General features: G+C 41.8%; 1 protein-coding gene across 2 annotated transcripts in view; it reads left to right on the top strand.

The window, feature by feature from the left end:
* The first annotated feature begins 23,876 nt into the window (after positions 1–23,876).
* Positions 23,877–25,700, top strand: part of LOC125300857 (inactive N-acetylated-alpha-linked acidic dipeptidase-like protein 2) — a 213,473-nt gene continuing 211,649 nt past the window's right edge. For both annotated transcript variants that reach the window (XM_048253010.1, XM_048253009.1), the window contains exon 1: positions 23,877–24,032. In XM_048253010.1, coding sequence (XP_048108967.1) covers positions 23,990–24,032 — 43 coding nt within the window. In that variant the 5' untranslated portion in view covers positions 23,877–23,989. The remainder of the gene's footprint in view (positions 24,033–25,700) is intronic.

Here is a 25,700-nt window from a genome sequence, read left to right as displayed (position 1 = left end):
TGAATATTATTAGTGGTTCCATTATAGTGGAAATTCACTGTTGCATACACAGTCTCGTGTGAAAGCAGATTCCTTCAAATGCACTGACTGTCAAAATACTGACACGCTGTTCGATGTTGTTCTACTTGCTGTTAAATGAAATGACAGATGTCACTCTCTTTGGTTTAAAGGATGTTATGCCCAAAACACACCCATGAGAGGTGTGATTAAGAAATATAAGAACAACCCTTTTGAACAATGTGCCAGGCCTCTGATCACAATATCACACAAAATCACATACATTTAATTAATTTGCTGTTGAATGTGGACTGGACACACCTTAAACTTTGTGTCTCTGACCAGGCGTTTTAGAGCGCTAAAATAGAGCCCTAGGGGTGCGAGTTTTACAGTGAAGCGGTACAGGTGGGGACTGCAATGGCCGAGACCTCTCTGAAGTGAATTTAAATAAACAAATCACTGCAACCAGCAACCAACTACATTTTGTTCCGTCTATCGGCAAATAAATGTAAACATTCCTTTATCGTAAGAAAGGGACATTCTGCGGTCCTATGTAAAAAAACTAAGCAGGCTGCAAATCATTAACACGTCATGGCAGGGTCATGCCAGCCATTAAAGTAATGTGCTGAATTGATATTTGCAGTTTATAGAGGTTTCACATCATTATTCAAACTAATCTCTAATCTCAACTTCATGCTTAGGCCTACTGTATCAATGGAAGGGAGTGGACCTATTTAATTAACGATCGTCACGATCGTTAATTAAATAGGTCCACTCCCTTCCATTGATACAGTAGGCCTAAGTGCTTAATTTGGAAACAAAGTAGCCTAGGTGCATGAGAACATGTAGGCGGACAGGTGCACATGAAAGTAATATCGGTTATTTAAAACATAGGCTACAAAAAGCACATATATAGATAACGTCAGATGGCTACATTATTTCCAACCATGACCTATCCACAGATACCTAGGCTTAGGCCTAATATCGTATTTCAATGCATGACCAACATAAATGAATCAAGGCAGACAAACTAATCTTCCTATGTCAAACTTGTGGTGTTGTCATTCAATTCATTCATCTCCTTTTGCACCTCTTTCCAATTAATTCTAACACCAGATGAGGATAGAATATTACAATAAGAGGACTATCATAGTTGACAGATATTACCTGCTAAGGACATTTTTTGGCATCATCACAGAGTAGGCTATATCCCATTGGGATTCCATTGGAGATTATGATTTAGCGCAGCTCATATAATTGAATATGTAATATCGCATATGTTTTGCTCAAAATCGTATTGCAATGGATTGACAAAATAACAGCCTAGTTAGCTGTGAGACAATATTTAAAACGGGTTTGAAAAGCTACAACCATGTGTTCATGAATTTAATTGCTTGGTAGAAGAAGGAGCGGAAGACATTTAAACCCTACATAGGCTTATTTATTATTATTATTCTTTGAAAAAGTATTAAGATCAGATGGCTAACAATAGCCTATTGATATTGTAAATTCTACTGTAATATCGCCTGATTCATTCAATTTAAAGGTAATGCTCTGCTATTGGTCGACTTAAGCCAAATCTTTTATCAATTAACCTCTGCCTGACTCTGCCTACTTTGTGCGTCTGACTTGCTGTGGCCAGTGTGCATCCACTGTCAGCAAAATATGCTGCCAATATCGCACCTCAGGTGTTGATACTCCACAGATGAGTCAAAATGAGATGGAGTTCATAGAGGCCAAGCAAATATTTTGTACATTTTGGCGAAATGGTTGCTAAACTACAGGCCAAAATGTGCTCTGTGCCTACTCCAATTAACGTGGTGCCAGGAATATATCTACAGTGGAACAAAATGTTTACGGTATATACCTAAAAAAATATAAAAAATAAAAAATATACCTTTAGTGTTGTTAATCAAAAGTCAACAATGTAAAAGAAATGGAAAGGAAAAACTTTGACAAACCCTTGATGACTGCGCTATACTAACGTTAGCGGTGGTCATGATAAACTGTATGCTGCATCAATGTGCATACATACTGATAAGTGATGGCTTCTCACTTTCAAGTAACTGCTACTAGCAGGAACCTGTAAGCAGTTTTGTGTATCAGGTTGCCTATTGTCTCAGCAGCATTTACCCCCATTTAATTCTCTCAAGAATGACAAGCCCAAGTTATCAGCACAATAATCTTTGTGACAAAGGTTAGCTTTGCATTAGAATTCCAGTGACATTTTAACTGAACAGCTCAGAAAGGGAAGTCCACAGGTGGAGACACCTGCCACCACTCCAGCAGCCGCTTATCAAGCCTAGCATGACAAATAATTCAGCAAGCCTGTCACTGAAGACAGCTGGGAGATTTTTTTTTTTACTTTGAGACACCTTGGCAGTGCTTGTATTAAATTGCAAGAGACTGCTGCTCCATTAAGCTTGAGCAAAATGAAGTGTCGGCAGGCCTACTATCAGCTATTGTGGGCTGTGTTAGTTTGCAAGAGTGTAACAAGCTTGCTTGGGAACAGCATTAGTGTGTAGGGGTCTGTCACTTATGGTTGAGTATGTGACATGTCAAGACTTCTGGCATTGCAGTTGGCACTGGCATGTATGTTAACCTGGAAATTTGGGTTCAAGGTTGGGTGGAGCTGCTGCTTTTTGTATTTAACTAAAGTGAGCTGCTAAAGCCCTTTTGTGGTCTAGAACTTGCTGGAACATGCCGTGTTGTCTATTGTTTGCTGAAGTAGTAGTAGTAATAATTTGTTGCCCTCTTCAAAATCAAAACGCAAAAGAGCTGCTATGCTACAGGAATTCGGAGATCTTTTTCTACAGACTGTTGTCGGTGCATTCCCTTTATATTATATGTGAGTTATGCATTATGACGCATATTTTGTTTGTTTATTGTTGAGCTTCTCAACCAGAGGGGGACCCGAGAGCAAATCGTGTTAAGGGTGACTTTATTTATAAAATATATTTATTTTATATGCTAAAATATACACAAATAAATTAATGTATTTTGGAATCAGAGATTAATCTTACATATTAACAAATGATTATGTTAATAAACTATGTCAGTGTGTATGAAAAATAACTGAACTCAGATTTTGGTGGGCTTAATGGGTACGCTTACAGTACCCTACAAAATTGTGTTTGCTATTGTTTATTTAGATTTTTGTTTGTTCATCCTCGGCCCACAAAAATAGTTCTAATCTTGCCAAGCAACGCAACACCAGAGAGATTCAAGTTCAGTGAGAGGCTTGTGCAGTAACTTGTATAACCTAGGCTACGTACTTGTCTAAATGGGTCATATTAAATTGAACAATTGCTGCTCTCTTACTTTGAATGAATGCAATGTTTGTGTTGGATAATTCAACTGTTAGGGCCTATACAAGTGGTCAACATATCTTGGTTAATATTTGATATTAATATTTAAATTTTGATGCTATTTGGAACTATTGTAACTATGTGTAGCCTATGCATCCCGACTGCTGTAGGCTACCTACCACTCTGCCTACCACTCTAGTTGTAAACAAATGGTGATGTCACATTATGACGTAGGTGCAAAACCTTAATTTGTGGAGTGATTACTAACGGTAAAAACTTCCTCTCGTCCATTCCGAAACTAATCAATAGTTTGCCCGGATCTAACTGTATAATTCACATTATGACTCCCACCATGATAAACTTTGTTGTATACGGTGCAGTGGCCAGTTGAGATTTGCAGTCCACAAAACAAATAGCCTATATTGGCTAATGATACTGGACAAGCTCTAGACCAGTGTTTCTTAACTGGTGGGTCGGGACCCAAAAGTGGGTCGCGGAACCGTTCTAGGTGGGTCGCACAGCTTGTGGTTAAAAATAAAGAAAAAAATTGCCAATTTAAAATGCTACCTTATCAGATCTAAAATTGGACCTTTATTTTGATAAACTTTATTCGTAGCCTACATATCAGTCATTGCCATGGACATAGACAATGTTTATGTGACAGGTCATGTTAGACATCATTTTAGTGGTAAACGCAAGTAGGCTGCTACTCTGAATATTGAAGTAGCCTACAGTAGGCTCGGATATGTATTCACTTAAACTGAGGACAAAATAGGACAGAAACCCCATTGTGTGGTGTGCAGTAGATGGCTGGCACATGAGAGCATGAAACCATCAAAACTAAAATGCCACATGGAAACAAGGCACCCCTGTCAAAGTCATACCTGTCGAGTACTTAGCTAGTACTGTAGGCTAATTCCAAACATCCGCATGTTCCAAACAAGTAGGCCTACAGGCACTTTGCTTGTCTTACCATGTAGCTCACCATATCCATTGGCTTGAACGGTAAAAATATTTCTACCAGAAAGACTCAGTAGACAGAATAGAATCAGTTAACGATTTAATTAGTAAAGGAACGGCTTGGATGCAAGCATGATAGAGTCCTGAATAGGTAACAGTCTTTGGCGTAGGCCCGTCTCGGATCCGTCCAGCGATGGCCGGATCTCGTCTCCTGCCGATGGATGAAGGCAGGGGCGGGGAACCTACCCCCACGACGCAGGCGGGGACCAACTGGTGGCGGTGGCTGAAGGAAGATGTGGTAGGCAGGCCGTGCCCGATGGGCGTGGACTGCTGGCAGAGGTGGCTGGAGGGAGGTGGAGGGGCGTCAAAGTCAGCGTACTGAGAAGCAAAAGCAGTGTTAGGTGGTACATATTTAAAGAGCCCACTGAATTCCTATAGGCTAGCGCTGATTGAATGAGTGAATGATCAGATTGCAGGGCTTTCCCGAAAGTAGGCAAAGCTAAGATTGGCTCCGTGTAAGCATGGGAGGAGTAAGCTACACTACGAGTCTTCCTAGTAGAACTTTCGCTGAAGCTATCATTTCTACCAGAAAGACTCAGTAGACAGAATAGAATCAGTTAACGATTTAATTAGTAAAGGAACGGCTTGGATGCAAGCATGATAGAGTCCTGAATAGGTAACAGTCTTTGGCGTAGGCCCCGTCTCGGATCCGTCCAGCGATGAGCGGATCTCGTCTCCTGCCGATGGATGAAAGCAGGGGCGGGGAGCCTACCCCCAAAAGGATGAGTGATGCCCGCCAGGGCGGTGACTCAGTAATCTGGTTCTGAGAGGAGCAGAGACATTAGTATACATACAAGATGAATTAAACAGCATGACTGGGCCAGGGTGAAGACGTTGACGGGCCAGGACGCCGACAGAATTTTAAAGTAGCTAGGTGTTAACCATGAACCTAGGGTTGTAGTGGGGCCCGCAGCATGCTTTCGCTTTAGCTGGGCAACCAGCGTCTAGGGCAACCTAGACCAATGCGGCGGCCAGGCAACCGGCGTCCAGGGCAACCTGGACCATAAGCACTTCACGATCTGGGCGCCCAGTGACTAGCGAGCTAGTACATCGTGACGAGCCAGGCCACCGGCATCCAGAGCAACCTGGACTTTAGTGCTTATGCGAGCTGGGCAACCAGCGTCTAGGGCAACCTAGACCACGAGACGTGCCGGGCTACCGGCGTCCAAGGCAACCTGGACCATTATAGCTGGGCAGCCAGCGTCTAGGGCAACCTAGACCAACGTGACGGCCGGGCGACCGGCATCCAGGGCAACCTGGACCGAACTGGGCAACCAGCGTCTAGGGCAACCTAGGCGGCGTCCACGAGCCGGGCAACCCGGCGCGCGACGCGACCTGAACCATGAGCTGGGCAACCAGCGTCTAGGACAACCTAGACAGACATGACGGCCGGGCAACCGGCATCCAGGGCCACCTGGACCAAACTGGGCAACCAGCGTCTAGGGCAACCTAGGCGGCGTCATGAGCGGGCAACCCGGCGTCCCAAGGCAACCTGGACAGTGAGCTGGGCAACCAGCGTCTAGGGCAACCTAGACCAACGTGGACGGCGGACGACCGGCATCAGGGCAACCTGGACGAACTGGGCAACCAGCGTCTAGGGCAACCTAGGCGGCGTCCACGAGCGGACAACCGGCGTGCGGTGCGACCTGAACCATGAGCTGGTCAACCAGCGTATAGGGCAACCTAGACCCGATGTGATGGCGGGCGACCCGGCATCCAGGGCAACCTGGACCAAACTTGGCAACCAGTGTCACCGGGCAACCTAGGCGTGCATCCGCGAGCGGGCGACCCGGCAAGAAGTGACCCTGAACCATAAGCGTCGAGCGAGCTGGGCAATCAGTGAAAGGGCAACATGCCCATGGCTGAGACTAAATCACCACAAGCTACCGGCATGCTGGGGCCCAATATGTTTCAGCAATTAGTGCAAGGCGAATGCCAGAATTTAACCACCGCCACCAGGATTTGTGAAGGTAAAATGAGGTACCTGAGTTAACATGGGAGAGCAACTTCTGAGCATCGAAAATGTCAAGAGGAGTTAGTTTGATGCATCCTGATGGATGACGTGGATAGCCCCTTTTGGCCGGCAGTCTTGGCTGCGCCGATGCGGAATGAGTGAGAAGTGAACCTCTTTGAAGAGAGGTTACATTTAAGCAGCACGTTAGCTAGATGGCTGCTGAAAAATCGGGTAAAGTGTGAGCCGTAGTTTAAAAGGTAGTGAGCGGGGACCAGGGAAGCAAAACATGGTTAGGGTTAAAAGGTTAAACATGATGTACTCAGGATCAATGCAGGGGAATAGAGCTTGTGGTTGCAGATGCTTGGGACCGGAGCAATGAGTTAGTTGATATGGGTGCTTGAGTATATCCGCATCGAAGTCATGTGGTTTAATATTTAGGATAGATAAGCATTATGACTAGTTTTGTAGAAGACTAGTGCTTGTGAAGCCAGATGTGTGTTCTGGTTCGATAGCTCACCTGCAGCGGCTAGAGTGAGATGAATGCATTGAGCTGCAGACCCAAGGCCAGGATGGATGCGTGTGAGCTACACCTTAGCACCTGTTCTTGGAAAGCCCCCAAAATAAGATGAGCAGCATCAGTAATGCGAGGAAGCATGACCTTGCGGCGTAGACAAAGGACTCAGGACAATTCATGCCTGTATGTGACAGGAGGAAGAAACATATGTTACTGAAATATGGCCGAGACAACGAACAGATGAGTGCTGGGGTACCACCATGGTGCTTATGCATCTCAGAGTGCAGAGGAGCTCTGAGAATGACTTAACGCGAGCTTGCTATACCAGCTGCACCATTGTGGCAGGATAGTACAGTTTAGAACTGGCTGCTGGAGAGACAATGAGTAAAGGTAGCAATGAGGAGAGAATAAGCAATACATATCGCCCAACTGGATGCAAATTATATTAGTCATGCGCCAAGCACTGGCCCCTGAGTGAGTGGAGGGGTGTGCATTCACACAACATTCCATGTGGCCAGGACATTTTTGATCAAAGCGACTGACAATGTACCCTGGGAATCCAGAGTTCTCACGGAAGCATTTGCTCAGGGAGGCTTCGAGTCTGGCAAGGAGTATGATGCACGTAACTTTTGCCCCTTGCATCGCGGGGAACCAATATATGTGTAGCTGATATAGCGGGCCAGAGGCGATCTAAACAGATGACAGGCGTAGTGTCATCCAATTGCGTCAAAGTCGGAATCAGGCAGTTAACATTGACCGTATAGCGGTATCCTGAACCATGAGCTGGGCAACCAGCGTCCAGGGCAACAGACAGACATGGACGGCCGGGCAACCGCATCCAGGGCCACCTGGACCAAACTGGGCAACCAGCGTCTAGGGCAACCTAGGCGGCGTCATGAGCGGGCAACCGGCGTCCAAAGGCAACCTGGACAGTGAGCTGGGCAACCAGCGTCTAGGGCAACCTAGACCAAGCGTGATGGCAAACAGGTTAAAGCTAAAACAATTCTCCCACAATGCCAGTGCAATTAAAAACAATTTACAAGGTAGAGCACAATAGCGAAAAGTGCATCAGTGAGTGCGGTTTTACACAGTCAAGAGTCAGTTCTAGACAGGTGATAAGTGCTGGGATTAGGAAGGCTAGTTTTAAGCCGTGCTACAAGAGGAGATATCCTCGGCGCTGGCCCGGGGAGATTTGTGAAGACGGAGGGATGACCCCCCTCCAGTATGAACTGGAAACATGATCCACACGATTGCGTGATTCTGTGAACCGGCACTGCCATCCCTGTAAGAAAGTAGATGTTAGTGTGATATGTGGAACTGCTTCTCCATTGACGAACTGCATCCCTCAATGGAAAGGGGAGGCATGATGCACCTGCAGGGGTTAGCAAATTAAAGATTGGGAGGAGAATGTAAAAGGAACTTCCACGTCCTCCCTGGTAGCGATCACTTCGGGTGAGCATATCTGCCAAAAACAAAACAGCCAAGGCAAAATGGAGAATGGAAATTAGAGTACACATTATTTGCAGAGGATCCTGCTAAAACAGCAATTCGAGTCAGCAATCAATGTGACTGATGGCGTGACTAGATGGGCTGAAATCACACGGACACGCAGAGACCCGTTGTCTAAAGAGAGTGCATGAAGGGCGCGGCGTTGGCCTGAAGGAGACTTGAGTCTGCCAGTGATGGACCGCTCCGTTTGACCTGCGAGAAGGAAGGAGTGGTTAGACAGGTGACATGTAGCATCGTCATCGGTAAAACAACCAGCCAACGGCTACGTTGGTAGTCGTGATCAACGAACTTCCAGCATAGGCCACCATTTAAACCACAACTAGCAAAATGTAAAATTACCGACATAATCATGAACAGCCGGTAACCATTAACACCAATATATGGAGTGCTGAAGCGACCCACTGGTGGCAGTGAGCAAAGTGAGGCCTGCCATAGAATTCCTAGGAACCCAATACACGATACGGAATCAGAAAAGACATTTTAAACATACAAAAGACGCTAGAAGGATATGTTATACACAAATGACACAGCTTCTTAATTAAACCATTAAACCATTAATCCTCAACCATGTGGGCATAAGCCCACACTATGGTGTCAGCTCATGAACACTGACATAATACGGGCATTGAAAAGAAAACACCTATTATTGCCTAGATAATAGCTTGTGTGACATACTGGCAATTGATGACCATGGGGGCGTGCGTCATTTTGGTTCGAGCTTTGGTGTAAGACCCCCAAAATTGAGAACCCAGATAGCCGAGAACGTCGGGGCGTCCACGGCATACCTGGGACATGACAGATCAGCGGTAGCTGAGTAGTTTGAGCAACGGCAAGTGCATGCAGAGAATCACCGAGGAAGGCGTGTAGACTTCCTACCAGAAGGTATGGGACGCAATCCCAGATGATCAAGCGAATGCAGCGATGAACTGGCTTCCGCAGCCATGCGAGGGTGATACCTGAACCGAAGGTCCAGCAGGCAGTAGCCTAGCCTAAAGCCTATGCAGCCCAGCGAGCAGCGAGGCAAATTAAGAGCTACACAAAAAGACAACTGGTTTGACGACGCTCAACCAAGGTAGACATCGAGATAACCACAGTGAGTGTAGAACATCAATTCTTCATCAATTCAGGTCTTAATACATGGTTGGGTTCAACGGCAGCGTGGTGCAGGCCAGCAATTTACAGCACACATCATAAAGGATTATAAAATCAGCAAGAATTATGTAAGGAGGCTTAAGTGAAAGTTAAACCGTGTCAGACAAGTCAGTTTGTTTGCTGCCCGCCCGAATATCGTTGGCAAGCAGGTTGCATGACTGTGGGTAGAGTGTAGTCCAGCTCGAGGAGCTTGGGAAGAGACACGATAACCTTACCAACCAGGCGCTGAAGCTTGAGAAATTGTTGCGAAAAAAAGCGACATGGGCCTGCAACAGAGTTGCGCGAGGACGGCGACCGGCAGTAGGTTATCGTGAATTGAAGGCTGCAATAGCGTGGCGTGACTGGCTCCGATAGGCAGAGATTAGCGATGAAGCGACATGCAGTGGCCCTGACTGAAGGGCGCACAGGTCTGAACAAGCGCAACAACGAAGGTAGGATTGTAACAAGTAACGCCACTGAGGGCAGAAGGGGCGAATGTAAAATGCAGAGAGCCCAGGTCCACGCGGAAGCCTGAGCTAGGGCGTCAAAGTCAGCGTACTGAGAAGCAGAAGCAGTGTTAGGTGGTACATATTTAAAGAGCCCACTGAATTCCTATAGGCTGGCGCTGATTGAATGAGTGAATGATCAGATTGCAGGGCTTTCGAAAGTAGGCAAAGCTAAGATTGGCTCCGTGTAAGCATGGGAGGAGTAAGCTACACTACGAGTCTTCCTAGTAGAACTTTCACTGAAGCTATCATATATATGGGTCGCGACTTTATGAACATGGGAAATTGTGTGTCCCAAAGCCAGACCAGTTGAGAACCACTGCTCTAGACGTGATGTGTCTACTGTACCCTGTGAGACCGGAACAACCTTCAGTAGGATTTGAATTTCCCCTTGGGGATCAATAAAGTATCTATCTATCTATCTAGGTGTGTGTTGCCAGTGCCACGTGGTCTCCATCAGTAACAGTGGTCTGTGTCATTATTTCTCCCCGTAGTACTGTCCATGTAAGATGCTGTAATTCTTCCACTACTCATGACGCACAAGTAAAGAGAAGTGTTTGAGAAGCAGTGTAAGGCTAAGAAGATGTCTCCTTCCTCCTCCTTCACTCTCTAAGCTGGCTCAGGAGAGATTTTTAAAGGAAATACATTACTGTGAATCTCACTCTTCATTTTTCTGTGATTCGATTGTGTTGCTCACCATTTCCAAGTTTCTTTCTAGACACTTAGGATTAATGAAGTATTACTGATCCCCTCCTCTCATTCTGAAATGAGAGTGAGAGAAAACACATTGCAGTTAATACCCACTGATTTAAGGAACATAGTGTGGTGGTGGCTGTTGGTCTTTTGATGATTCTGGGGTGGAATTATGATTCAATGTATTTGGAATGGTTAAATGTCAAGTAAGATGCATATTGTGCATCTTACCAACCATTATGTTTTGTAACTTTTGGTGCACTTTAAGAGATGAGAATTAGGCTATTACCAAAACATTTGTCAGTGCTCAACTTGTACTCTGTGTTGTTTCATGCACTTTCTTTCTGGTTTTGACAGTCCTCATGTCAATGACTGCGTTAACAGCAATACTGTTCAAATACCACACCAGCTAAAGGCCAAGAAATTAATTTCCTGAATTTACTTTTTTAAATTTTTAACTGCAGACATTAGGTAATTTCATGAATTAGAGCATTTTTTTCTCTGAGAAAGCTAAAAGGGGGAGTTTCTTTTAAACATGTGAAGTCAGTTAATTAAGTGTAATGTTGAACATGTGTAAAGCTCATTTATTCATAATTCATTTTAAAAAGGCTAATGTGAAAAGTATGCATCCATGGAATGTGTCATTTAGAGACAGTACTGTCACAACTACTGTGATATACAATACATTGTTACCCGTATCTGGAAAGCAGGCAGTACTGTCAAACTTCATCTTCTGCAGTCATGTGGATGCTGTTTGGACAAGTAATAAAGGGAGCAAACTAAATAGATTAATGATCAATTTTAATAATCCATTATTCATAGTGATTTGTGCATCTCGGTAAATAAACCCAAAATTTGTCATAGCAAAGAGGAACCCTGAATGGTGTAATTAGACACCATTTCTACTTTTTGCAGTTCCTGGTCTCCTTGTGACTTTTTCTACTCTCTCTATAAAAGTCTGGCATTATGGGAGGCATAGAAAAGAAGTTGATGGTGCTTTAGCTAGCAGTCAGCATCAGAGGGGAAGGAAAGTAATTTAGAAGTTAATTTCTCATCTAATTCTATGCCCTTTTGAATAGCATTAGCAAAATCATAGTAGATGTCATGATCCCATGCACCTTTGAGATACTATGTTTGGATGCCCTAGGAGCCATGTTGGACATGTCATATTGTTTAGTATAGATCTAACTTCCACATCTATTAGGATACTTGTAAATCTTGAGGGACATATGATGCAAAATGTATGTAATGTATGGTCACAAGCTTGCAGTGCGTGCATCTTTGTAACAAAGGAATTATACAGTATTCAAGGAGTGTGATGCGAATATTGCCATTAGTTGCATCGAAGACCTGATAGCATTTTAATTTTTAAATCCTTGAATTCCCCGAGAAGCTCATTATGAAGGAAAGACTCCCAGAAGTAATTAATTCATAAGGTTTTGATATTGGTTTTGATGCAGCTGACATGGCCACCTAACTCAGTGGGGCTGTGTGAGAGAGGGTGTATGTGCTGAAGATGAAGAGAAAAGGGACTTGGGTGACAGACTATCTTTTATTTCTTTTCCTTGCTGTATCACCCTTGTCTTTCTCAGAGAGCAACCATAACTTTATTTCAAAGGATACGTAGGTGCAGGCAAGTTTGCCTGAGGATCAGCTAGCTGTGTATGTTTTGTACTTGACTTAAAATGTTTCAGTAAAGCCCATTACAGCAACTGCAAAGGAAGAGTGCTGACTATATTGCCCAAAGACATTAGCTAGCATTTAAGCAAGCTTCTAGCAGTACAAATTAGGTTCTGGTGGTTTTTGCAATGCTTTGCATACCTTTTAGGTAGATAGCTTGCTCATGGGTTTTTTTTTTTTTTTGAAGACCAATGCTCCTTTTATGGTTTTTAAAGTATAAAGCAATACAGCAATGACCTGCTTCCTTGTAAAATCTTTATGGCTTAAAAACCTGTGTTTGTAGAGTTACTGACCTACCTTTGTCTTCTTCCTGTCTCTGGTGTTTCTCCCCAGGAAATTCCTACTAATGGATTGTCTCATGGGAGCTGTATTACTGGACAACAGGCATTGAATTGACGACTAAAGACTCGTAAGAAGACTGAGGCAAGGGATTGACTACAGTCATTTTTATAACATTTCTCTACACTTAAGTGGTAAACTAAGTGGTTATTTTGGAAGGACATGCCCTTTTTGATAGTACAGTTGCCACTGAGTGTGCAAATGTATGAGAACATAGGCGACTTCTTAAATCACAAAAAAAACTTTTGTGAATGTACAGTTTATGTATTTGTTTGATCACATTAACATATTTGGAATAAGTGCCAGCCCCAGTTTGTGCCATATGAACAAGTGATTGCAGAAGGTTTAGCTGTATAAAAGCAGCTCTAGTGAGAAGATAAGCAAAGTTTATTGTCCGTTAGATTTACATAAAATATGAATTTGTCTTTTGGCAATCAAACAACATAGTGAAAAGCAGAATACATAAAGTACATGTAATACATAAAACACACACACACACACACACACACACACACACACACACACACACACACACACACATATACACATATATCATACATAAGTCTACACTTATCTATACCAAGCATCAATGACCATAAACCTGTTGGATAAAGTCCACTTGTTCAAACAGACTGAGAGAGGTTGACCCAAAAGGAATTCAGCTCAACTAGAATGGTTGTTTCTCTGTCTCGAAATACATTTTTCAGGTACACCAATAGAGTTCGGGCGACTACGTCACGTTTGGGTAGCAACAGCCATTTTCCTGGTACGCTAAAGGAAGATACAGTCATTACTAATGAGAAAGTAGTGAGCGTCAAGAGGAGATGAGAAAACAAATTGACCGTGATATAAGCAAATGTGAGCTTCTTCACAACAACGAGATGTATAAGAAGGCAACTAAGTATTACTTAAATAGAATAAAGACCATTATACCATGGTCTAGGTTGAAAAGGGTGTTGTTTAAGAAGTGATATACTACACCTATAAAATTATTATGATGTTGCTTGACAACACCTGAGTTAGTCCGCTCAGCTGTGACTTATCAACATTCCACAGCGTTGCGATAAACAGCTGAAAAAACGAACGATTTTAGCTCTGAAACTCATTTAGTATTAATAATTGATTTCATATTTATTTATTTCGTAAGTGACCATGGGATAAACGGGATAATGCCCTTCAATGCGTCCATTATCAGAAATAAATGGACTTCACGGAAGCAACCGTCCTCCGCTTCGCATCGGACGGTTCACGCCTCCGCGTCGTCCATTTATTTCTGATAATGGACACCTCGTCGGGCATTATCCCTTACTTAAATTCTGTAGATTGTCTTTTGTTCTGTGGACTGTGAAACATTGAGTTCACATGAGTTTGCCAACTGATGTTACGAAGCTGTAACTTACTACTGCCTATACAAACACACATATTAAGTTGCTTTACATCCACTGGGTAAAACAGACATAGTTATCCATAGAGATCCTTTCCATGTTGGCCAACATTTGCGATTACATGTTGAACCTGTCAGTAGTGAAAAATAGAGGTCTATTTGACGTAAGTCATGCCTATCTGTACAGTAGCCGCCGTTACTGTGATTCCCACAATTCTTAGCAATTTACGACACAATCCCAAAGTCTAAGTAAGTAGATGCTAAAAAGTATAACTTATCTGTTGGTATTCTCATGTGATAATTCACTGAAATAAGCCATGCCCGATTGCAATGACCAGGTTGTGTCAATATCCTAAATGCCTCTCCAAATGCATCTAAATTGGTCACTTGCTTGAGGAAAAAAGCCTATAAACTCATCCAGCATTGGGAACACATTAAATATATCTCAAGCAATGACTGTCATACAGATAAGTCATTTCCAGGCCAGATCACCCAATTATTTGACAACATATTTAGGTTAAATTCAGACTTGATTTTTAGAAAAAAATAGAACTTTCTAGTAGGTGTATAGAAACATCATCCTTTTTTGAGAAATAATTTAACCACATTCTGGTTATAATCATTGACATCCCTTCACTGAATTCTGTGGCACACTTAAAATGCAAATTATAATGGAGCTACTGAGAAATTATTTCTGGGTGTATACGTCATAACGTGTCTGACGGCTACCACACAGTAATTGGAATGTTTGGGAAGGCCCACACACTGTGCTTCAGAATGATATATCCTTGTCACTGGCCCCTTATAATCTGACGAGCAGGCACTCAAATTTTCTGTAATTGACAAGTATAACAATAGAACCAGTAAGCATTTTTCACCCTTAATATAGTGAAGCTTTTGTAAATCCTCATAAATAGAGCACAATATTACTAGAGACTGGCAGGATGACCTCTGGGATATTAAGTAATGTTTTAAGTTAAATTTAAAGATGTATAAGTATAAGTATGTATACTCTTTGATTCTTTGAGGGAAATTTGGTCTCTGCATTGAAACACACTCAACACACAGTGAACACACAGTGAGGTGAAGCATACACTAATCCCGGTGCAGTGAGCTGCCTGCAACAACAGCGGCACTCGGGGAACAGTGTGGGGTTAGGTGCTTTGCTCAAGGGCACTTCAGCCATGCCTACTGGTCGGGGTTCGAACCGGCAACACTCCGGTTACAAGTCCGAAGCACTAACCAGTAGGCCACCCCCACCTTTGCACACCTATGCACCTCTCATTCATCTACCTGGTATATCTGACACACTCGTGCTGGGTTAGACCTCATATCCCAACTACTTCATGACCACTTTAAATTGTTCACCTTTCCAGTTTCTTCATTAAATATCAAGCGGGAAAAGACCATTTACTGGAAAAGTCCATTTAAAATTACGCCACATAATTATTTCAAATGCACAAAAATTCTGTCATTGAATAATACCCCATCTTGACAATAGTCAAGCTACACTTGAGAGTTGGGGTGAACACTACAGTACATGTTCTAAAAAATGTACATCATGATTCAGACTTGAATTTAATAGCTCTAAATAGCAAAGAGAAACACGGCAGAAACAGAATTTGTATATTTTGGATTTAGGATATTTTTGTGAAAATTGGATTTGTCAAGATTATGGCGACATATCATGACAGAAACAAGTTTCTATGTTGACTGAATTATACCATGGCATCTAACAATATATATTTTAGAACAATGATATTCAGTTGGTCTTGCCTGAATATGATGGAAAAATACAACTTGTTCCATCTTGTAAGTTCTGTCTATCCTTTTTTATTTTGAATACCTGTATTCAGTATCTCATTGTGATAAAAGAGCTGCTGCCGGACTCTGCCTCTTAGCTGTTATTGATTTGTTTTTCATGAAGGAATATTACACAGTGGGGAACCTGTAGAGAAAAGAGAGAAGTGTGGTATGACATTATCACATGGATCTTAGCTTTAAGAAACCAGCCTGTGTGTCAGAGCCAGGCTGCTCTCATGCTGGAACTATGGGCCGTAACTGGAGACCTTAGCATTCCTATTCACTGACCCTCAAGATCCTCGTCAGGGGAGAATATGAACAAAAGCTTAGGCACAATTGCCAAGAATCCTCCGACTCACTCAAAATATTTTTAGACTGAATGAAATATAAATAGTTTTTTATGTAGATAGAATGACTTTGGTTGTCAAAGTTTCAGTTTAGTTCTGTTGACAGTTACACATCACCAGTGATAACCTTGTATTTGAATGTGGTCAAGAGATGTGGGAATTTATTCAGTGACTTGGTTGCTTGGAGTTGTGTCTTTGTCTTGCATTTTGAATAAGAGATGGAGGAACATTGAAAGACTGCAAAATGCATTATACATAGCCGACACATGCCACCAATTCCCAACTACAAGCCTCTTCCATGTCACAAAGGTTTCATGAGGCGTTTCACAAGAACAAAGCTTTGTGTGCTCATTAGTATGAAGTTATATTGATCATGGTACCTGCATGTACTTGCTCATTCTTGTATGTTTATTTGTGAGGCAAGAACCAGTTTGCATTCTTCACATCAAACGTTTTCTCATATTGCTTTCAAATGCAGACTTGACTGCTTGGGTACTGGAGGTGAAATTCTTTCTATATTTGAGTAGTGCTCTAATCAGCCCCATCCATGCCTGACCAGTATGCAGCTTTGCAATTCAAAAAGTGTGTGTGTGTGTGTGTGTGTGTGTGTGTGTGGTGTGTGAATGTGTGTGGTAGTGCATTTGTCTGTTCTTTGGGGTTTTAAATCAGGGCTCAAACAGAAGTCTGTTTCAGAGAGACATAGCCTTGTGTGATAGGTCTGTTTATTTAATACAAGGTCATTCATGTCAGTGCTCTGGTATGGAGCAGTTGGACATTGAAGGATTTTTTAAGTCAAAGGTGCGGACTTGCATAATTAGTTTATGTAGTGTGTGCTGTTTAGTGAAATAAAGTGTACATGAAATTAAATCACATGAACGTTAATGTTGATATAGTCATCACTATAAGTCTAGCAAAGATTGCAATCAGAAAGCATTGAAACAGTACAGTTTAAACTTTCCAATTTCAGTGTGACTATGTAATCAATAAGCTGACATAGATGACATACAATTTGAGTCAGTTTTACACCAGCAAAGATGACAACATCGTTATATGCATTATGACCAACAAATTGGTCCTGTTAAAACTAGATGTACCGCATAGCGGTACAAAATATGACCGCCGCTCAGTCCTGTACATCCGTTCCGCGAAAATAAATCACACTTCAATTTGTCTCCATATTTTACTCCATCCCCACTCTTGAAACTTTTGTGTATGCTTGTTTGGCATGCCTGAGTGTGTGTGTGCGGCTGCACAGAAAGTACCCTACTGGTGCTGAAAAGGTGAATAGATTGTAGAATAGCCAAAGAAGATGTAGAATTGTTATAAAACCTTTAAAATCTCTAAACAATCACAAGTAGGGCAGTTCATCACAGGTCGTCCATGGCAACTGGAGTGATGAAAGGACACTTACACCTGTAGGCTACATTGTATTTGGGAAAAGCAAAAGGTATCAGCATAATGTGATTTCTTTATTTATTTTTTATGTATTTATAAACAAAAACATCTCTGTCAGTTCCATGCCGTTTTCAACAGCTATCAAAAACAAAGGTCATTTTGGATGGATGGATTTTTTTGTGAATGTTTCTTCTTCTACATAAGATTTTAGTCATCTTTAGTTCATGTAATACTTTATTGTCAATGCACAAATTAAGTAACAGTAGTCTGAAAGCGTTATTGTTAATGCACAAATTAAGTAACAGTAGCCTAGTCTGAAGCGAAGTGCTGTTTTACATCTAACCAGTGGTGCAAATAACTGACATGTCCAAATGGGCCTTGATGAAATCGTCGCTAGACTGTTCATACACATTTTAACGGGCCAGCGTTGAAGAACTTTTGTCCGTTATTGTTAGTGCAAATATAGGCTGATTCATGTTCCCTTGCATTGTTTAACTAGGGTCCATGGCTAGTCTGGCTTTCATCAGACCAAGCTCAATCTTTTAAGAAATCAAAAAAAAATAAAAGCGGGCAGATCAGGCTGGGTTCACCCAGCCTAGTCCATAGGCACCCGATATTGTTTAATTTTCCGATTGAGATATACACGCTCTGGCTATTCTAAATGCAAAAATGCATCAGGGAGTTATGACAAAACGGTAACTAACAAACTAGATCCTAATAGAAAGTTGTTAGCTTCCCTAAGCTACAGGTAGGATTATAAGGTAGGCCTATTGACAACATAAATTGTCAATAGGCTATGCTGGCGACACAAATAAAATCTCCTTTGGAAACCAATGGCTTACGCCTTACAGTATCAAGCGGACTTAAACTGTCATATCGTGGCGAAAAGTTGTAATAACATTCACGCAGCTCCATGAGTCAATGAAAGCGCAAATGAAGTAGCCACTTCTAAATGGGACCTACTACACAGTAGCTTAAGGTGTTTTGCTAAAACAGCCATAATGAAATGAAGGTGTCATTGTTTGGATACTTCACACACACGTGCTTTTAATTTCACAGACTACAACTACCAAGCTGTAATCAAAGCACATCGATTCCCCTCTCACACCCTGCGCGCACTTAAAACAAAATAAACAGGCGTCTCAGTCTCATCGCATGTATAGGCAAAACTGCATCAGACCCGATTATAGCGTTGGTAAAATCTTCCATTGCACAGAATGATTTTTGTAGCCGCGTGCAATAAATGACAGTCGAAAGATACAAACAGTGCTGCTATACATTTGCTTGGTATAACCGCATTTATAGTTTTCTACAAATGCAATAAATCAAATGCCTCCATCACTCAACCATAGCTAACAGTAACATTACCTAGGTCCTTATTGATATTACAAGATTAACGTACCTGCAGTAAAACCAAGCATGTCGATAAACATCCTCAGATTTATTTCGGCTTCAAGAAGAAATGGGAATTACACTTCATGTGAACATCGTCCTATCCTTATTAGATGTTAAGCTCGCGGTAAATTACAGTCCTTGTATATGGCGTCCATTGTTTTTCCACCCCTTTTAACTTCCAACAAAATTACGTCTCACTGCAACGATGCGCCATCTAGTGGACAAACGACTACTTCGCCAATACTGAAAATGCAGCCATGATGATGATGATGAATATTTATTTTGGCTTTCTTTTTAATCCTACTGATTTTCATTTTTTACGGGGAATCACAAATGAGTGATTATGAGCCAGGTTTATGTGGGCCCTTGAGACCAACATACCATAAAAGATTCACAGAGAACTGTGTCTGCCCTACCCTCCTTTCGGGGGTCCAGTCCAGCGGGGGCTGCAGATGAAAACGAAAAATGGCCGGTTCCATGCTATCCATATGGGGGTACATGCTCACCAAGTTTTGTGTACCCGGTCTTTCAGTGTCCAGGGAATCCTTGTTGGTGTCGTCACTAAATGTACACATAAATTATTTTATTGTAAGGCCCCCATGAACGAAAGTACACAAAACTTGGCATGCATTCAGAGGGTGTCATAATGATCCTACACTTTTAATTTTGTGCAGTTTTGACCTTGTCAGCCAGAGATATTGAGATGAAAACACCTAATTTTATGCTTTTTTTAATTTTTAACTAGGTGGCGCTATACATGAAATAAGTGGTAATGGGATGGGTTGACATGCCCCTTAAGACCAACATACAAAAAAGGTGGACCTCCTAGGCCCTACGGTTCTCGAGATATTCACAGAAAACTGTCTCCGGCCACCTACAGGCCAGTTGGTGTATAGTAACATAAATTAATTTATTGTGTGGCCCCCCATGAACGGAATTCCACAAAACTTGGCGTGCATACAGAGGGTGTCATAATGATCCTACACTTCCAATTTTGTGCAGTTTTGACTATGTTAGGTCACAGATACCTTCAATTACACCACCTCATTTTTACTTTTTGTGTTTAACTAGGTGGCGCTATACATGAAATGAGTGGTTATGGAATGCGTTGACATGGCCCCTTGAGATCAACATACAAAAAATAATGGTCCTCCTAAACCTTACGGTTCTCGAGATATTCACAGAAAACTGTGTCTGCCCTACCCTCCTTTCGGGGGGTGCAGTCCAGCGTGGGGGCTACAGATCAAAACGAAAAACGATGGTTCCATGCTATCCATATGGGGTTACATGCCCACCAAGTTTTGTCTACCCGGTCTTTCAGTGTCCGGGAATCATTGGCGGAAATTTGGACAAAAAAAAAAAAAAAAAAAAAAAACTAAACCTATATGACCGCCGCTTCGCTGCGCGGCGGTCATAATAACTGATTAAGCTGACATGTCAATATGTGTATGACCTGACTGAAAACATGCTGTCACTCACTGAGAAAGGGAGCACTCAAAGTGTCATGGGAACAAAGCTCTTGAGAGAGCTGTTAAAGTGCAGCCTGCGTTCTGAAACAGGTTTACAAGAAGTAGGGTTAGTTTTGTCCTGATCAGACATTATGAAAAAAATATATATTCTTGGACTGGATTAGTTTTTGTTAGCCGTAGTGTTCTACTGTTTGCAAATTGATCATTGAACATTTCCTGCTGCTGAGCTTTTCCGCTGCTAAGCTCCACAGTTTTTTTATTTGAACTTGGTCCAACCACATATACAGTACACTTTGGCTGAAAAATGCCACTTCAGCATAACTTAAGATGTCGTGGAATCTCATTAACCACAGTGCTTGGGACAGGACCTCTGGGGACAATGTTTAGTGGTTGTTCAAACTAAAGGATGTAGAAAGCATTGTATTCCAGGGCTCCGGAGTCTAATCATTTTGGTCACATATACAACCAAAAATCTTTTAAGTTCAACTAGAAGATTTTCATATTCTGCTCTCTGTAAACAGGGCCATTGCAGCAGGGCAGGCAAGGCAGGCACCCACGGACAGCTCCTTAAGATAGTCCACAGCCATCACAATTCTGGAGGACCCCCCTGAAATATATGATTTTGTGCAAAGATGAGAATAACCAAGGGTGTAGGTTTGGTCTCAGCTTTGGTGGGGACACAGCCCAGCCCAGCATGGCCTCACTGTTTTGTCCTGGTTTATAACTACTGTACTTTGTATGACTGGATATTTGATATTGGATATTTTTCCAGGAACTGCAGAGGCTACATTTCAATATGGAAAGTAGCAGTAGAAGTTTGCATTTTACATTTAAGGTGCTGATTCTGGAAAGGCACCATAGTCTTTCTTTTATTTCTCTGCCATTGTGTAGGCTACACTCACAAATATATTACATACACAGAATATACTGTAGAAACAGGAAAATGTCTCAGATCCACTGTTTATTGCGACTGCAAGATTTTAACTTCATCATGATAGCGCGACTTCTATTCTGTTGTGCTATATGCGACTCTCCATACTGCACACCCCAAATCAACATGACTCCTATTTTTGGTTGAAAGATTAAAGAAGCTAGGTTTAGCTGCAACAATATCCTGGGTAAATATCCTGGGTAACATATACCATCATATACCAGTTAATACTACTTTCCACATTAGAATCCGCATTTGAAGGTCATGTTAGGCTACAAGTTGTAGTTGCTAGTTTGTGTAGTTTATTTTGCCTACTTACACTCTGCGTAATGAAAAATCTTCGTATGTCCCTTTTCTTTTACAAAACACTGAAAAGGACAAAAATGTACTGGTCTTTTTTGGGGTATGTATTGGCAGATAGCCCTGATAACTTACTGTTGTTGCTTTTATTTTATTTTATTATGACCGCCGCGCAGCGACGCGTATGTTTGCGTATGTTTCCCTCCAGGGGCCATGTTAACCCATTCCATACGCACACATGTGCATAAACAGATACACACGCACACACATACATTCACAGTAATCATACGTATGACACATACTCACACAGTAGACATATGTACGCATGCATGCACATGCACAGACACAGGCACATACGCAGGCACACACACAAGCACATGCGCGCGCACACACACACACACACACACACACATCCACCCACACATAAACATAAACATGTACACGCACACATGCACACAATTCAAGAATTTCTCAGAATTATGAACAGGCAAAATGGGGGTGGGGTTGTATAAAATGTATTTTACTCGTGACATCTATGAACTAATCATGTTTTGATACTTGTTGTCTAGCAGATACCAGTGAGAATTGAGTGTGCATAATGCAATTCAGTGAGACAGTTAGAATCAAGCCTTTCAGCGTGACTTATTTTTGTGGAAAAAATGTGCTGGACTAGGCGGCGGTCATATTTTGTACTGCTCTGCGGTACATCTAGTTTGTGTGTGTGTCAGATAACCCTCCTTCGGTTTCAGCCAATCAAATAACAGAGTTTCTTTTACTGTCGTCCTGGCGGTCGGAATCAGATCAAATAGCACAAAGGAGTTCGCTAAAATATTGGTGGAGACAATTTTGTCATCTCAAAGTATTGATACGTACAGTACAGTCACCATTGTCCCCATCTAAACCTACGCCCATGAGAATAACATGTCCAGAAGCAGAAAGCCCCTGCAAAATTATGATAGGTGGTTGATAGGAGGGAAAGAAAGCAATTAACAGGGGAAATAAGTTAGTGAGAACCTCTTGTGTTGAATAATGTAGATATGACTGTTTCATTTGTCCAGATTAAGAAGGTTCATAAAGATCTTGAAAATAGGCATAGATGTAGTCGTTCCCCCCCAGACAAACTAGAAATGGCAGCAGAAGGCAAATAAACATCAATTTAGATGTAATGGTAGAAACATGTTGCCCACAAATCCACAAATTTGCATAAAAACCAACTAGCACCAGGCTGGCTCTATTGTAATACCAGTTTTTACCATGTGTGGTGTTGTATTAAACAGAATTGAACGGAAGAGTGGCAGTGTTCAAGACAATTCTACAGAATTGCTCTTTTGAAATTTTTAGTGCATCCCTATAACAAACCCCACCCCTCGAACCCAGCTCTCCTGGGTACTAAACCTGCTTTTGGACCACAATACTTGTTGGTATGGCAGTGAGAGTGCATACTCAACTGTAGTGACACTCCGTTACACTAACCTCATTTGGGAAGCGAGATCATGCGCTTCATGCACACAGGCCTCCCTCTCGGATCCAGGGATCAGGAGTATTTCTGTTACATGTTAAAATCCGTATTTCAAATACAAAATTGTATTTTGTCATTTGTATTATATTGGATTGAAGAAAATGGCTTTGTATTTTGTCAAAATACTTTATTTGTGTGTGTTTTTGTATTTTAAGAACATTGCAAAAATGCTTTCTTTCAGGCGTCTATTATGCAATGACGAATTCAGCATTTCATAGAAACATAGTATTAGTATTTTCTATAAGTAGTGACACTATTCCCAGTCAGAGCCAGTGAAAATGTGGCATTCTTTTCTTCTTTGTAACTTCACTGATGATGCAATACCCACATTTTTTGTTAGTGCAGCATATATTCTCCGGGATCCCTAGGTTTACTAAGTTACTGATATAATGAAATGGGGTGGATCAGTTGAAGCACAGACAATGAAATATATAGTTGCATTTTTTTGAGAGAGAGAGAGAGAGAGAGAGAGAAGGAGAAAGAGAAAGAGAGAGAATGCAGCCGGCTCCTCGAGTGAAAGGACTTACATTTCCTGTGTGTCCAGTTTCAACAGGTGTAACATGCACACACATACTCACATAGGCACACGGAACAGGTATAAGAGGAAGTGATGTCAATCAATAGGAGAACAGGTTAGTTGAGTGAAGGTGAGCCAGGAAGCAGCTTGTGCTAATTTCTTTACATGAGTTGCAGGCTTGTATTACAGCACAGCTGAAGGGAGCCAGTGAATTCATGGGAACCTATTGAATATCTGATTCTCCTGCGAGTTGACTCTAGAGGAGTAGGGACCTGACAATGGGAGACATTCGAGATTTCCAGACTCATCCAGCCCAGCGAGGTAAATTTTTGTGTTGCCTCACATTTCCTTGTTAATGAGGGACTTAAGCTGCTGCAGTTCATTTGCTCTCTGACTCCTGTTGCAGTAGGATTTCTTCATTCTATCAGTATGTACCAGTGTGACAGGAGCCGTTCTCTCTTTCTGATAGTCTTGCCAAGGTGGCTGCCCCCTCTGTCTGACTCATTTCAGGAAAGAGAAGAGGGTCTAGATTAGCAAGTTGCTGTAGCAGCACTGGTTGCTCACTCTCGGTGTATTTTCACTGTTTCGTCAGTATCTACAGAGGGATATCACTTAAGAAGTAAGATTATTGTTTTGTATGGGGGACAAAAACGTTTTCAGCTCGTGAGATCTCTTAAGTCTGTTTAGTGCGTGCAAATTGCACAACTACATTGTGTTCGTGTTTCAGTTGTTTAAGCTGTGTTTGAGTGCTGGACATCATACCATTTAGGGGTTTTTTTTTCTATTTTTACCCTCTGGTGTTTCAGTGCTTGCACTAAGACACGTGTAGAATGTGCCTTGAGTCAACAAAAGTTTTTTTTTTTTCCATGGTAGTAGAACTACTGTTTGTTCTCTTTCTTGTTGCTATCGGGGTATATTCTAGTTGTATTCTGTGAACAACCTAAGTGTTCCCTGCACAGGTCATGTTCTCTGACTTAGAACACAGGATATGTGTTATATGATATGTGTATTGCACTCAATTAAGAGCATTACAGTACAGCTCAGTGACATACTTCCCATATAATACAATACGATAGAAGAAGAATAAAATACACCAGGCATATTTTCCATAGAATGGGGCATCATTTGCAAGAGGGGTTCATTTCATTCAGCCATGTATTTACTTCTTACTAATCCAGACATTAGAACACTCATCATTCTTTATAATCCTATGTCATCCATACCTCAATGCAACACACACACACACACACACACATACACACTCAGACACACACACACATACACACTCAGACACACACACTCATCCAAGTGGGAATTATTTGATGAGCGCTGTCACAGCTCTTCTTGTTCTCATTGTGCTGGTGTGGTGTGTGTAACTTGTAACAAGGCTGTTCTTTACTCTGAGGCACGTGGCGTTTCTCATATTTGCATTCCTTACAGGTAGCTCATTAATTCAGCTCTCCTAATCTCATAGGTGGACAATAGAGACAGAGGTGCACATATTTTCCTACTTAGGTATTTAGAAGCCAAGTCACCTTGTCTACACTTGTTAGATTGACAAAGCACATGTGGCTGTTTTTTTTTAAATACTTTAGCTGACAGGTCAAAGGTGAATGCTTAATCAGTTTCTGAATGAAATTCACTTTCCTTGTAAGGTGTAAAATGTGTATAATTATAATGGCCATGACAATATTGTGTGACATTATGAGATACAGTATGTTGCATGTATGCTGTTTTGTAGATGTGGATTATGTCTGTTGAAAAAGCCATATCTACCTTCATCGATGGTTCTTTTTTGTCCCATCAGTAGGAGGAGATTTTAACGGTAACTCCCCTGTGGAGCAAATCTTACATTAGAGGATTAATGATCTAGCTCCGTCTGTGCCAGCCCCTTCTATGTGCTTAGTTTTTTTTTCCTCACTCAAAGATCAAATCAACTTTCCAGTGAGCCTATCACTTGTTCTTGCTCACTCTTGTTCATCCATTTTT

Source organism: Alosa alosa, chromosome 9 (genome assembly GCF_017589495.1).
Source record: "Alosa alosa isolate M-15738 ecotype Scorff River chromosome 9, AALO_Geno_1.1, whole genome shotgun sequence".
NCBI classification, from domain to species: Eukaryota; Metazoa; Chordata; class Actinopteri; order Clupeiformes; family Clupeidae; genus Alosa; species Alosa alosa.
Note: the sequence above shows the minus strand (reverse complement) of the source record. Positions and strands in the feature narration are given on the sequence as shown.